This window comes from Rhinatrema bivittatum, chromosome 8, assembly GCF_901001135.1.
Source record: "Rhinatrema bivittatum chromosome 8, aRhiBiv1.1, whole genome shotgun sequence".
Taxonomy (NCBI): domain Eukaryota; kingdom Metazoa; phylum Chordata; class Amphibia; order Gymnophiona; family Rhinatrematidae; genus Rhinatrema; species Rhinatrema bivittatum.
Window position 1 is genome coordinate 79,166,014 of NC_042622.1, and position 15,695 is coordinate 79,181,708.

Sequence of the window (15,695 nt, forward strand, 5' to 3'; positions counted from 1 at the left end):
TGTTCCGTCCACTGCTTCGCAATGCAGTCCTCACAACAGAGGCTTCACACAAGGGATGGGGGACCCATTTGGACCACCTGCAAATGCAAGGCCAGTGGTCCTCTTGCGAACAATCTTATCAAATCAACTTCCTGGAGCTGAGGGCCATCAGGAATGCCCTTCGAACCTTTGTCACTCATTTATGAGGAAAAAGGGTTATGGTATACACAGACAATCAAGTAGCCATGTTCTACATCAACAAACAAGGAGGGTCCGGTTCATGGAACCTCTGCAGGAAAGCGATCCTCATACTGGAATGGTCAGCCCACTATTCAATCCTTCATCAAGCAATGTACCTACCGGGAATCAACAACAGTCGAGCGGACAAATTGAGCCGCATATTCCACCCTCACGAGTGGGCGCTATACCAACAGGTGGCCGATGACATCTTTGCCCACTGGGGAATTCCGACCATGGACCTCTTCGCCACGGAGCAGAACAGGAAGGTGCCACGTTTCTGCTCAGTGTTTCCCAGTCTTCTCCGCACAGCACAAGATGCCTTTCTGCTCCCTTGGTCGGAAGGACTGCTGTATGCCTTTCCCCCTCCTTACTCGCACAATTCAGAAGTGCATACAGGATGCCACAGATCAAATCCTGATCGCTCTGGCATGACCCAGGCAACCCTGGTACGCTTATCTCCTATGCTTGTCTGTTGAAACTCCCCTTCCATTGGACCACGGGAGCGACCTCCTATCCCAAGAGGAGGGCTCCCTTCTACACCCGAGGCAGGACTCGCTGCATCTAACGGCATGGAGATTGAATGGTCATTAATAACAGGCCGATACAGTACAGCCTGCTATTGGACGCACGTTTTCCCTTACCCCTTATTCAGTAAGCGGAGGAAAATGCGCTTCCAACCTGTGGCACCTAATAGCGCCCTCAAATGCAAATGCATGTTGATGGCTCTATTAGGTATGTGCGCTGGATACAGTAAGTAAAATGTGCAGCCAAGCTGCACATTTTACTTTCAGAAATTAGCGCCGGGAAAGTGCACAGAAAAGCAGTAAAAACTGCTTTTCTGTGCACCCTCCGACTTAATATCATGGAGATATTATCATGGAGATATTAAGTCGGAGGTCCCGAAGAGTAAAAAAAGTAAAAAAAAAAATTTGAATTCGGCCCGCGGCTGTCGGGCCGAAAACCGGATGCTCAATTTTGCCGGCGTCTGGTTTCCGAGCCCGTAGCTGTCAGGGGGCTCGAGAACCGACGCCGGCAAAATTGAGCGTCGGCTGTCAAACCCACTGACAGCCGCCGCTTCTGTCAAAAAGGAGGCGCTAGGGACGCGATAGTGTCCCTAGCGCCTCCTTTTCCCCGTTTCTACCGTGCCGCCTAATTTGCATAGTGAATCGCGCGCACCGGCAAGGGGCCGGTGCGCACGCCGGGAGAGCGGGTATTCATCCGCTCTCCTGCGGACTTTACTGTATCGGCTCGTTTGTGAGCAAGGAGTCTCCCAGGGCACTCAAGAGGTCATCATTGCCACCAGAAAACCCTCTACCAGGTGAAATTACCAGTTGAAATGGAAGTGATACTCGACCTGTTGCGTCGGTCACCACTTTGATCCATTCGGCTGCTTGCTGGAAACTCTCCTGGATTACCTGCACATGCTGTATACAGCGGAACTGGCGACAGCTTCAGTTAGAGTCCACTTCAGTGCTATTGCCGCCTACCACAAGCCACATCAAGGTCACCCAATCTCTAACCACCCACTGGTTACATGATTCATTAGAGGCCTCGTCATCTTTGATCCCTGATCTCTACACCACTGGTGGCCTGGGATCTCAATCTCGTTTTGGAGCAGCTAATGATGTCTCCATTTGAACCCATGGAGTCTGCACACATAAAATACCTCACATGGAAAGTAGTTTTTCTGGTCGCAGTGACATCATCGAGATGTGTCAGTGAACCTCAAGCGCTAGTACACTATTCTCCATATCTCCAGTTTTACCACCATAAGGTGGTGTGCCGAACTCATCCCTCCTTCCTGCCGAAGGTGGTTTCAGCTTTCCACCTTAATCAGTCCATTTTCAAAACCCCACCAGAACGACAGAGAACATCTGTTACACACACTAGACTGCAAGAGGGCATTAGCCTACTACAAGAGCATCACAATTATTTGTCTCCTTTAACCCAAACGCCCCTGGCCTTCCAGTGGCAAAACAAATTATTTCCGGCTGGATCTCCCAATGCATCCAGTTCTGTTACGATAAAAGAAAGACGCCGATTCCACATAAGCCAAATGCTCATCAACTACAAGTGGGCTCAACCTCTGTGGCCCACCTTTGGCACATACTGCCCATGGTCATCTCTCCACACCTTTAAGTCTCATTACTGTCTGGACCAGCAGACATCTGAAGATGCCTAGCTGGGACGGGCTGTCTTACAGCACTTCACCACATAGACTGTCCAAGCGGGCTGTCCATGACTGCGGGTTGCGATCGAACAGTATTGTAGCAGTACATAAACCCTTGTGCACCCGGGTACTTGGGATGCCCATGACAGCATGGCTAATTCAGCCCTGCTATCAACAGGAAAAAGCAAGTTTGCTTACCGTAAACGGTGTTTCCGTAGATAGCAGGATGAATTAGCCATGCTGACCCATCCGCCTCCCTGGACAGCTGCGCCTGCACATATCAATGTGTACCTTCTTCTATTGTACAGACTGAGGAGAATCTGCCTTCCTGTGCGGGAACACACGCGCAGCTGCACAGAGCTAAGCTCTGTAACAGCTTTGACAAGCTCTGCCTCCTGATGGATGTTCCCATGATAGCATAGCTAATTCATCCTACTATCTACAGAAACACCGTTTACAGTAAGCAAATTTGCTTTTCTCTCATAAAAAGACAAAACGTACACACTAATTCATATGGCCAGAGCAGATACCTAAAAAATGCACTTTAGGTGAATATCCAGCTTATGATCCTGCACATCTCTCAAGGCAACAGAACCCGCCAGTGGTATGATGGTCTTTTTGGTAACAGCTGAGCTAAAAGCTCCAGTATGTCCTCCCGTAAAGGGTATAGCTTTGCCAATAGCACTGCCAATTCTCGATCAAGCCTCTGGAGTGTCCCACTCCTGAATAATCAGCTTCTTTACTGACGTATGGAAAGGAAAGGCCTTGGCTGGCCCACACAAGCCATCCAATACAGGATCCTCTCCCTCTAGGTCAGAGTCCTCCTGTGACATCCTGTGACATTCCCAAACACGTGTTTATATGCCGCCTACAAATGTTGATATCCTTCCTATTTATCAGAATTTCTTTGCCACCCCCCCCCCCCCCCCCCCCGTTTAGATGGATAACCTCTATCATGCATACCACTTAGTTAAATATTTAAGGTATATTTTACTCTGTTAATTGTATGTTTTTAATGTTCCTTGTATATTCTACTCTGTTAATTGTATGTTTTGTTTTGTTTTTTTAATGTTCCTTATATAATTATATGATAATTGTAAAGCCTGTTGCTCAGTTCTGTTCTCTGTAAACCGACGAGATGTTCCCAACGTTTGTTGGTATATAAAAGCTATTAAATAAATAAAATAAATAAATCTTGATTCCCAGCTCCTGTACCTCCTGCGGAATCAAAAGCCAAAGTCCCTCTCTGCGGAAACATCATACCACTTTAGGATCACCACCCTCAGCCATGGGAACCTCTTCATGGGCCCCATCCATATCTGCCATCTCATCCGCATTTGGTACAGTCACTGCATATGGGGACCCCTCTGGCACAGCCCCAAGATCCTTAGTCATCTTTGTCCCTCAGAGCATCACTTAACAACGAAAAAAGGCCCAAAGCCTTTCAAATGCTGTCCCTACAAACCTTTTTGGGAGGACTCGGCCTTGCTGCCTTGGAGCATAACCCAGGCTTCCCCACTGACCTGGACTTGCAACCTCCTGTGGCCTTTTTGGCCAAATATACCTTGTGCATCAGGAGTACAAAGTCCACAGAGAGAGGCTGGGACTCAACAGAGTCCCGATCTAGGGGAACATCACCAGAACCCTGGTTCAGGGGAAACATCCATCAACTCTGCCTCTTGCTGGGCTCCCATAGTGCTGGGCATAGCAGAAGAAAGCATTGGAGGAGACTTCCCTGGCTCCCTTGCTGTTGCTGCCGACTCTGCTGCATGGCTCAAAGTTTTTGGCATTCCAGTGCTAAAAAAAAATCACCACCTGCTACTGACTTAGGAGATATAGAAGCCACGGCTGACTTGAATCGCACCGGGTGCACTCCTGAAGTGCCCTCATCACCTGCTATGCACCCCAAACAGAGACTCTCTCTGTTAAGCCTAGCCCGCAATCCCCCACAAGTGCAGCAAGAACGCCTGTGGGCATCACGTGGAGTGAAGCTGTGCCCCTAAAGCCAGACTGCCTCAGGGACTCACTCATGTCAGGTAAAGATTTACAGACCTCCGTTCTGCACACCCGAATGCCTCAGCCTATAAAACACAGCATGCGCCCACCTAGGAACACAGGCACAGGCTTCCTTATTTTTTTTAAACTTTAATAAAACTTTAAGAGCTAATGCCTTTCCAAAACAGAAGAAAATACTTCCCTGTTCCTCAGGATTATGGGCTTGCAGTGCTACCTCGTGGGGGATGAGAGATCTGGACCACCATATGTCCACTCCACGAAATGCCCGGACAAGTTTACAGAAGGGTCACCAATCCTCCCTGCTCATCCGCCTCGCATCAGGAGGGATGGCACCACCAGGACCTCACAGCACCCTGGGAGGATGAAGACAATGTTCTTCAAAAATCTTTTTTTTTTTTTATTTGTCCCTCAGACTGCAGGTTTTGCACCATCTGCCATCTGTTGGAGATAGAGAAATACTAAGGGACTGCAGGTGGAACATTGGGTTATGTATAGTGTCAGTGAAACTTTGTTTCCATCTGCTGGCAGGGATGCAAAACCCAGGAGTCTGGACTGATCAGAGTATCTGCTGGGAAGTGAGCATTCACGTACAGTCAGAAAGATGAGTTTGACTGAGTGTCAGCAATAGCATCGGTCTGTATCTGGTAAAGGGATGTTGTGTTACTGTGAAGTGACAGCATTATTTGAATATATATTTTATATGGCAAGTTGTAAGGAGAAATATCCTAGTTCTGCTTTGCACTCATTGTTGGGTGAGAGTAGTGATAAACTGAGCTGAAGAGAGGTTGTGGACATAAGGACTGAGGGAATTAGTCCACACTGTATTCCATCTCTTACATAGCCTGGAAATGCTCAGTTTTGACAACAGAAAACATCACAAATTGCAACAATTTATATATTACTAATCTTTTATAAGTAATTATTCATGCCCTTATAGCTTGGCTGCCTATGATATCAAAAGAGAGATTTATTGATACTTTTGTAACTGTTTCATGTATTATTGTAAATTTATTTACTATGTGTGTTTTATTTTGTAAATCACCCTTATCATTATGGAAGGAAGGTGTATATAAATACTTGTAAATGAATAAATGCATGTAAAGCATTTTTTAAATCCTGTAACAGTATAATGTTTCTTTGTTCTTTACATGGAAGTGGGCGCATTCTGGAAAACACATGGGGGCCCATACTTGGTTAAGGTGGCCTTGGTTAGTCATTTATAATAGTTAAGATGGACTTCGGTTTTGCAAACAAATTGGCTCTTTTTTTAGGCATTCTTTGATATGCATTCTGTGGATTTTGTTGTTTTTGGCAGTGGCATTTTGTATGCAAGGAAGACACATGCCACCACTCTTACGAACACCTAAGAGAAGTTGCTGTTCTGTTATGCGTTAGGTGCAGTTGGTGGTGGGAGGGGCATTGAGGTTTCTCCTGCCTGACGCTGGTGTGGCAGTTTCCCAGCTTTCAGTACAGATGCCGCAGATAGAGGTTACTGAAGGGGAATGACTAAGGATTGGGGTGGGGATTCATGAGGCATGGGCTGCGGCGTAGTCTGAGTGGAGCAGCAGGTTGGGAGGAAGGCCAGAGTTCAAATCGAACTGATGCTCTTTGCCACTTTAAAGTCACTTCACCCTCTGTAAAGGGGGTTCTGGTTTGGAAAGGTAATTAAATCTAAAGACAAAAACCAAATCACAATAGGCTGGGAATTGAAGTGGGATACTCGCTTAGGGTCGAGATTGGATTTGGAAATGTGTATTCATTAGAGTACAGTGTCCCTTTCCAATCTTACATTTTCTTTTACAGAGAGATGGGGCTTGAGAGCAACGGTTTCTGCTAAGGTTATTTAAATTCCCTATTGGTTTCTACTGTGCCTTTCCTGCTTCCTTTTCTAGTTCAAAGGAAAGCTATCTACGGGAAAAATGCTTAGTTCATCTAATGCTAACATTAAATAGTTGTAGCTTATGGAGTTATAGTATGAGCTTTCCTGATTTTCTAGTTTAATTAATTGAATACTGCTTCTTTCTTACTCCACCTTTTACAGGCGAAGGCTGGTGTAGGTTAGGGACAGCAGGGTGTAAAAGCAATGTCCCTAACAAGTTTACTTCCCTTTTCCTACCCAAGCCATGCAGGGGGAAAAAAAGGGCAACGGGTTGAGGTTGCTAGTACAGACGCTAAGGATATGAAAGATTAAACTCCGTCCATCTCTCAGCACCCCACCCTCAATAGAAGCCGCAGAACACAGGAAATCAATGCGCATCACTAGGCAACAAGCAAGATCAAGGTCCCATGATGTCATAAGGCGCAGCACTCGTTACTGAAAACTCGCTCATCTGAAAAGAAAATAGTTCTGCTTGGACTAGCGGAGCTTCTCACTTCCGCGCCTGAGGGAAGTGGTTTGAGAGCAGCGTAGGATAGCGTACCAGCCGACCAACACTATGCTTTGAGGCGGTCAGCCCTTCCGCGCCGCAAGACCAGCCTCGGCCCTAGCCCCGCAGCTCGGCTGTTTCCGACGATTCTCGGTCAGTATCGTGCGGACGCTGCGGTGGGTGACGTCAGCGCCTTTCTCTATAAGAGGGCGCAGGTTGGGCGCACGCGCCCTATTGTCGGTGTACTGCGGTGAGTGGGAGCGGTTCGGTGTAGTGCGGCGTAAGCCCCGGACCAAGCCGGTGAGTGTGAGAGGAGAACCTGAGCAGGGGCGGGACCGGGACTCCTTTTTCGCTGTCAGGCACACAAAGCCCTGGGCCTGGAGAGTCTGCAATTAATTGCTTTATAAAAGGCGCCTTGAATTCATCGCAAGGTATTCCTCTGTGAGATCTGAACCCCGAGGAGCTGTCGCTTTGACTGATGTATCATGAGTCAGAGAGAGACACAGGGATGGGCGTAGGGCTGTCAGGGACTGGGGGGTTGGGGGTCTCGTAAGTGTAGATTGTCGGGGACGTGCATTGCTTTTAAAAAAATCTTCACAAGGCCTGCCAGCTATTGCTGGAAAGTAAGCTGCTCGTGCAAATTTTGCTTCAAAATGTAAAAGCGTGTCGATATTTATACTTTAAAATAAAGAAATTGTTGGACCCGAGCTGCTGTTTACTATTTATTTATATTCCGCTGATCCACCAATCTTAGCGGACTACAATTAATATACGAAATATTTAATACATAGTAAAAAAAAACTATTAATACATTATCAGAATAGTGTCAACTTTGAGTTAGTGGTGTCCCAAATTAACCAGTGCATATAGTATTTAGCTGAATGAAAATATGTACATTATCATATAAATGTTGACTAGTGAGTGAAGCACAGTTCTTATCGCAGTCATTTAGTGCAGAGTTCTGATGAAATAACTGGATCTTTTATTGGGTCAGCATGACAATTATCCAGAGATAATGAGCTTTCCAGGCCCACAGATCCCACCTTCACCAACGTGATCTCCATAGCTCAATTATATCTTCTTTGGAAATTGTCATACAAATCCTATATACCTTTCTGCAAGCAGCAAAAATCCTGTTATGACCTGCATAGGTGTATAAAAAGTTGGATGTGGAAGAGAGATTAATAAAACGATTCTAGAGCCTCGCAGCCAGATATGTAATTGCGGCTGTGTAAGTGTGGATTATACATTTTTTAAATACAATACTTGCATTTGTATGAAGCTGCTGCACTATGATGGATGGTTTAATTTTGTATTCCGAAATTTATTCAGTATTTGTAATAGAAGTCTTAAAGTCCTAAAGACCAACTAGCAGTTTAAGAGCAGAAGAAGCTTGGATTATATAATTAATCTAAAATAAGGTTTTGGTCAGCAGTTGGACATTAATGTAGCTTTTTCTGGTTTGTAGGCTGTAGTAGCAATGGCAGGTACAGGCCAAACCTTCTGATATTCTTAAATGTTAAAGGCGCTTGTTGTCTCAAAGTGATTACACTATATTTAAGTCACGTTTTCTACAGCCACTGTCTATTGAAATAGCATTTGTATTCCCTTTGAAAAACTGTGGTACTGTAGTGGAATGAAGCAATTTTGGTTAGATTCCTCTACTAACTGTACCCAGTCTGTAGTATTGATATTTTTAATACAAGAAACAAAATAACTGTGTTTTAATGTTACATTAAAATTAGACATGCTTCGTGCTTTAAAGCTTGCATCATTTCTTACATGCACCACCCAATGAATTAATTTAAATATGTTACTTTTTTGTGTCAGCTATTTTCCATTTCTGCTCTTTCTGTTCCCGCCTTGTTTAGCCTTTACACTCTTCTATCATGTCGTCATTTCGTAAAATCAAAGTCCAGGTACTGTACAACATGCATGTTGTGAGGTGCCTTTTTTTAGTGCCTTGATATTACTGCTGTATTAATGTTTGGTTATGTGTAACATGCAATCTCGCAGACTTTTCTGAAAGCTGGTTAAGCATTTCCTGTTTTCTTGTTTGTAGTTAGGAATCTGTTCCCTAATGGTTTGCTGTGTGTTTGTCCTTTTTCTGATGCATGGTGTGTGTTTGATAGTTTTAATGGCTCTAGTGCATGTTTTTCATTTTAGTTGTTACTTTGATGATTTTTTACCATAATCATTTTTTTCTATTCTAAAATCTATAAACTGGTCTTGTTTGTCTCACCACAAAAGTAAGATGTGTCTCTGAGTATCCAGAAAGTCAAGATGTTTGAATTAAGTTTGTAATTGCATTTTGGTTTGGTTTCCTGAGAAATGGATATATTGTACTTGCCTGCTACCCTGAGAAATGTTGTTTTGGACTTATAATGGTGAGTGGAATTAAGCGAGGTATTATGTAACAACTGAAGTAGCTCATTCATTGAGTGGTGTGCCTCTTTTGGAAGGATAATATACTGTGAACAATATGCTTTCAGATCTGAAATCTGATGGCCTGTGAATGCTTTAAGTTCTGTACCATTGCTTACTGTGTCCAGAGAAGGCAGAATGATCTGCTGCAGGACTTGCATACCAATTGACTTTTCCATATAAAACTGTTTAGACTTTGAATGCTGTGGCATTCCACAGTAGGTATTTATAGAAACTGGAATGTTCTTTCTATTTTGTCCCATTCTGTATCAGACAAATATTTTTATGTATGTGATAAGGAATTACAAGGGGCAGAATTTAAGGTTAATGGCATGGTCTTTGGCATTCCCTGACTGCTCTATTATCCTCAGAATAAAAACCATACCTCAGCCTGCTGAGCTACTTAACATTCCAATTTTTGTGACTTTGATATTGACAGAAGTAATGACATTGAAGTGTATGGAGGTGAATGATGTGGTTGGCAGGAAAGGTGACACTCCTCCAAAGACAAGGAGGGTGGAATTTTTAAGTGTGGAGAAAGGAACTAATCACAATAGTTATTAATATTAATGAAAGCGGGTGTGAGCTGACAGCCATTGTTTTTCTTGGTCTCCTGGAATCCACATGAAGGAGGCTTTGAGGTGGATGCTGGAGTTTGCTTTCTAATATGGTTTGGGTTTTTCAGGGATGGGCAGGAATGAAGCAGTAAAATTCAGTTCTCTGCCAGCAGCTTGGAAGTTTCTAGCTAGAGCTGACCTTGTTATCAGCTCTACACAGTTGCAATGGGAGGGGCAGCTACTGCGCCTTCCTTGTCTCTGGCACTTGAGCAATGTGAGGAACTTGAAGTCAGGCAACTGAGTGCTGGAAAATGCTGTCCTGATCGGTGACTCAGTACAAGTGATTTGCAATATTTTATTGTAATTAAAAAAAAAAAATGCTAGCTAATAAAGCTGGTATTTTCAGTGCTTTCACCGCGTACTACTGAGACAAGTTGTAGCTAAAAGGCTGCAGCAGAGGTGCAGGAAGCTGGGCGAGGGGACACTGCAGTCCTGATAACTTTACATTCCAACTGCAGAACTCTGCAGCACTGCTGGCTTCATACACCAAGCTCCCCAGTGACTGCTGTTTTGGCAAGACACATGCTTACACCAGCGAATCTGCTGCAGGAAAGAACACTCCATTATTGCTAGAAGAAAGCACTGTTCAAAATAGACCTTTTTTGCTGACTTACAAAAGGAGCCTTTTATTTGGGATATTCTAGCAACAAGAAAAGGGACCTTTAATTAGGTGGATTGATGGTAAATTGACAGTTTATATGGACCAGAGAGCTGATTTACATTTTTCATCCTGCCACTTAAACAAAATTTGCATACTTATTGGTTGATATAGTATAACATTACAGAATGCTATTTATACCTAAGCAAAATGTTATGCTATATTTGCTACAAATTTTCTAATAAGTACACTCTAACTATATATATTTATCTAATGATAAAGCTTAATATGTTCAGATTTTAGTTTTGCAGTATACTAGAAAAATGTGAATTTACTTGTCATGACTAGACCATCCAGAAAATAGGGATGGTTCTAACTACAGAAAACCAAGATCTTTCTATGAACATAAGAACATAACATATTTAAAATTTCTTAATTTAAATACTGAATAAAACAGCACTCTGGTAGAGAGATTCTAATCTATAATGTAGATTTATGAGACAAATATGGTAGTCTGTTTCATCATAATGATACATGATGGCATCTTCTGAGAAGATTTCATGCCTACAGTCAAGTAGTGCACCTAATTGGGCACGTCATGAGATTGTATTTAACATACGTCACTGAGAACTATTTTTTAAAATGTTACTATCAGAAGTTAATTATCGTTCTTCCTGATTCTGTTTCTGTTCAGTATTTTTACAAGTGATATTGCCAAGTCGGTACTAAGGTAAGTATTATCTTGTTGCAGATAATACTCAAAGAATAGAAAATGAAGTGTGATTTAAGAGAGCTTTAAGGAGAGGTTGAAAATTTGGTAACTAAGGTTTAATGCAAAATCTGCTGTGTCATGCATTTGGGGATGATTGGGATTGAGAAAAGCAAGTTTGCTTACTGTAAATGGTGTTTTCTGTAGATAGCAGGATGAATTAGCCATGCTGTCAGGGGAGGTTTTCCGGGATGGCCAGGTGGAGCTTAACTAAGCTGACAGAGCTTTGCTCTGTATGAGGCTGCGTGTCCTTTCCTGCATGGCGCCATCTTCTCCTCAGTCAATTCCAAAGCATCTCTGTGAAGCACAAGGTGGAGGCTGTCCGGAGAGATGGATGGGCCAGCATGGCTAATTCATCCTGCTATAAACGGAAAACATGCTGTCTGGGAGTTCCCAGCTGAAGTTGAGAACTCAGCTAGAAGAATTCCTTGCAGAGAGCTGGACAGTTCCAAGAAGGCTGAGTCTCACGGGCTGCGCTCAGCCCCGACCACAGCAATGGACAGTCTCTGTGGTTACCGTATGGAGTATGGACCTTCCCATGACTGCATCAGCTCTGGCTTGCTGGTCTAGGCAGTAATGAGTCGTGAACTTATGCAGGGAAGCTCACGAGGCTGCCTTGCAAATGTCCTGAATCGGAACCTCACGTAGATGGGCTACTGATGCCACCATTGCTCTGACTTTATGTGCTTTTGGTGGCAAGGAAGGTCCGCCAATTTCTCATGGACATCCTCATGAATGGTGCTAGCTCTGAGCCATGCCACCCTCCAGGCGGTGATGCCTCCCGCTATGATGTGAGCCGATGTCTCAAAGGCCTCCTAGCTCGTACACAAGAGATGGCACAAACCTTCCTCCAGGTCATGGAACTGTTGCGGAATGGTGTCTTGTTGCGAGGTGCTGGCAACAAAGGGCTTGAGGTACTGCAGACACTCATATAGGTATTGGGTAATGTAAAATTGATGCTGTTGGATTTTAGCATTTAACATCCCCACCTGGAATGCCCATCTTCCGAAGTCATTGAGGTATTTGGACTGGTATTGGAATGGAGGTGTGATTTTTTTTTTTTGGCTCTTTTCATAGCCGACTCCACTACCACTGACACGTGGGGCAACTGTACTGTGCTGTAGAAAGGAGATTGCCTCATACGGAATTTGAGGTCTCTCTTCCTGGAGGTTGCCAACCCTGAGAAAGGGGACTCCCACGTCTTTCTCATAACCGTGTCCAAAACAGCATGCAAGGGCAAAGCTGTTGGCTAGGCTGGTGTCTCAAAGATCTTCAAGATTCCTAAGATTTCTGCATGGGATCTGGTACCTTCCGTGTCTCGATGTTTAACTTGGCCCCCACCTTCTCCACAAACTTGGAGTATGACATCTTCCGGAGGGGGAGGCCGGCTCTGGTTGCCCTTCTGGGAGGTCGGACTGGTACCCCATTGAAGAACCCGGGGACGAAGGCATAGAGGGAGAGTGACCTGGGACTGGACTGTTGGATCGATGGTCTGGGCTGACATCGCCTTGTGGGGATGAAGGCAATTCCCCCTGGGGGAATCTTCTCTTGGAAGTGGGCGAGGCATAGCATTGCTTTGGTCCTCCACTGAGGAGAGGAACTAGGACAGGATTTTTGAGATCTGGGACATGACTTGGGAGGCTAATCTCCTACACCCTTCCCCCAGAGGCCATCTGGGTGGCACTGCCATCAGAAGAATGTCCGAGTCAGGTCCTTGAGGCTGGGCTGGCGCACACTTTGCCAAAGGTGGCAGCTTGTGGTATTTTCAGAACGGTTCTTGCAGGCGCGGTGCCTCTTTTGCGTCTGGAAGCCAATGACAGGTCGAAAGAGCAAGAGGAGCTCGTGGATCCTTTGACAGACACTTGCTCTTCATCAGAGAACACCAGATTTAAGTCTGGGAGGATGCCTCCCTGAGGTTCTGTCGGTGGGGCCAAGTCTTTGAAGGAAGCATTCCAGTGGCACTTCGGGGTGTCCTGCTTTGAGCTGCGTTGTGCCTGCATCAACTCTCCCACAACGCATCTTTATGCTTCATTGGTTTACTGTGCTGATGTTTCAAAGTGTCTAGCACCGACTCATCCCTGTGCTTCGGCTTCGCATGCGCAGCATTCTGTTTGTACATGGTGCTGGGCGACACATCTGGACAGCGTGGCACATCAGAGTGTGTCAGTGCATTTCCTGCCACTTTGTGTGCCGAATATGGGTACTATGGGTCAAGATTTTTACCCCCTGAGTCTAGTCTCTCTTCTGGAGGTCCCATGGAGGAGGCTCTCTTCTTAACGTTTTGGTCGGTCCAGTCTGGGCCCCGGAGAGGAGTGGGCGAATAGGTGCTCCGAGGCGATGGCATAGGACCCCAAATTTCCTTCCTTGAGCCTTGCTATTTTGGCGGTGTGCTTCCGCTAAGCCCGGGGGAATATATGGCCGCAGTCCTAGCAGTTGGACTGGTCATGATCCAGGTCGAGGCACAGATAACAATTGTTGTGCCCATCTGTGGTTGACATGATTTTGCTGCACTGGCAAATTTTGATTCCTGGTGGCCGTGGAGGCATGTTCTCTGGCAGGAGAAAATCGAGAAAAACACACAATGATGAGGAGAGAGAAATTTCCGCGTGCAGCCTGCAGCGCGGAAGAAGACGACTGAGGAGAAGGTGGCGCCAGAGCAAAGCTTTGCCCCCAGACAGCATGGCTAATTCAGCCTGCTTATCTACAGGAAAAAGTGATGTGCACCAAATAAAGAGAATTCAAAGTAATCATATCTCAAGATTTCCTACAGCAGCAAAGTAGTAGTGAGAGTCACAGAAATGTATGCAGAAAGGTGATGAGCCTCTACAAATGATTGGGGGGGCATCATTTGGAATACTACCTCCCAATCTGGAGATCTCCTCTCCTAAAAGATGCAGACAAGATAGAGAGCACTTGCTACCAAAATGGAGCAGTCCCTGCACTGTAAACACAATCAAAAGACTTAAGGATCTAAATATCTACTCTAGATATGGGCTATGTGACATTTTCAAATACTAAAAAAAAAAAAAAAAGTGAATTTTCTTCCTGTTAATTGGTTTTCTGACAAGCAGGACTGAATTAGCCATGACATGTAGTGGTCATCCGACAGCACTGAATGGACCCTTCTCCCCTAGCTTCTAGAGATTTTGCTCTACTGACCATGTGCGACAGTTCCCATGAAGGTGCTGCTTTGTGAACTCCTCAGTCTTTTTTTTTCTTTTTTCATCCACGTTGTACGCAGTGTACTCTTTCTGTCATCAGTACCTTTTTTTTAATTATTTATGCATTTTCAAACAAAACTAGATAGCAAATACATGCTTATCACAATGGATCACAAGGTAATTTTTACACTTCAATCTTCTGTATACATAAGGCATATATCCATATTTCAAACTAAAATAGGAAAAATAACTATTCACCAAACATCACATCAATCCATTATAAAGAAAGCGGGAGAATCATTTTACCTGGGGAGCAATAACGTAAGATATCTTATTTCAAAAGTATCAAAGGGAGGGATGGCATTAAATACATTTTCCCAAACAAGGTTTAAGAAACGCTTTGATTATCTTACTCTCAACTGAGGGGTCGAAGAAAACATATCTCATATTATTTAATCTAAGAACGCATTTACTGGGGTAATGTATAGTTATCTGGGCTCCTATACTCCTTGCCTCTTGACATATAGCCAAAAATATTTTTCTTCATTGAGTAATTTTCGTTAAATCTGGAAACATCCAAATCTTGTATCCTAAATACATTTTCTCTCTCTATTACGGAGGAAATGTTTTAGAATCATATCTCTATCAGAGACGAGTAAAAAGCTAACCAACAGCGTCCCACAGTAATCAGTCTGCTCTTCCGAGGGTTGTTCAAGGAATTCTATAAGGTTTCCAGCTTCTAAGTTTGGGGCTTGATTACATTGTCCCTCCTCTTTATCTGTTTTTATAAAGTAGATCTTAGTAATAGATGGAATCTGTTCCCTTGTTATCTGCAGTATTTCCACTAAATATTTCTTAAATTGCTCCAAAGGTGGTGATATAGCAATATGTGGAAAATTTAGTATTCTTAAATTTTTTGATCTTATTTCGTTTTCTAAATTTTCAATTTTCCTTGAATTTATCAGTTCTCCTTGCACTAAGGTGTTCTGTGTAGCTTGTATACGAGTTACTTGACTTTCCAGATCTTGAATTTTATTCCCATGTGTTAACAAGGGTTCCAATTGGCAAATACATTGCTGTGTGTCCATCATAATCTTTGATAAATTCACTATAGAGGATCTAGAGAAATAAGAGCCTTCCATACAGTTTCAAGTGTAACACTTTGAAGATTTGTCACAGTTAAAGTAGAACAGGAAAGCACGCTTACCACATCTTCTTGGCGGCGTTCCTGACCCAAACCTGGGTACGCCGCCATTCCTTCCTGCCTCAGATGTAACCCAGCTGTAGGATTTGGTTCCTGATCTTAATCACACTCAATACCAGCTCATGCTGCTCTGTGTTGCATTGAACCTTTC

General features: G+C 44.1%; 1 protein-coding gene across 9 annotated transcripts in view; it reads left to right on the forward strand.

Annotated features, from left to right (window-relative positions):
• The first annotated feature begins 6,793 nt into the window (after positions 1-6,793).
• The window catches only part of SPTAN1 (spectrin alpha, non-erythrocytic 1), a 457,019-nt gene continuing 448,117 nt past the window's right edge, over positions 6,794-15,695 (forward strand). For 4 of the 9 annotated variants that reach the window (XM_029611332.1, XM_029611333.1, XM_029611334.1 and 1 more), the window contains exons 1-2: positions 6,972-7,071; positions 8,643-8,690. In XM_029611332.1, the coding sequence (XP_029467192.1) occupies positions 8,661-8,690 (30 nt within the window). In that variant the 5' untranslated portion in view covers positions 6,972-7,071; positions 8,643-8,660. The other 5 variants (XM_029611326.1, XM_029611327.1, XM_029611331.1 and 2 more) reach the window with 3 other exon arrangements.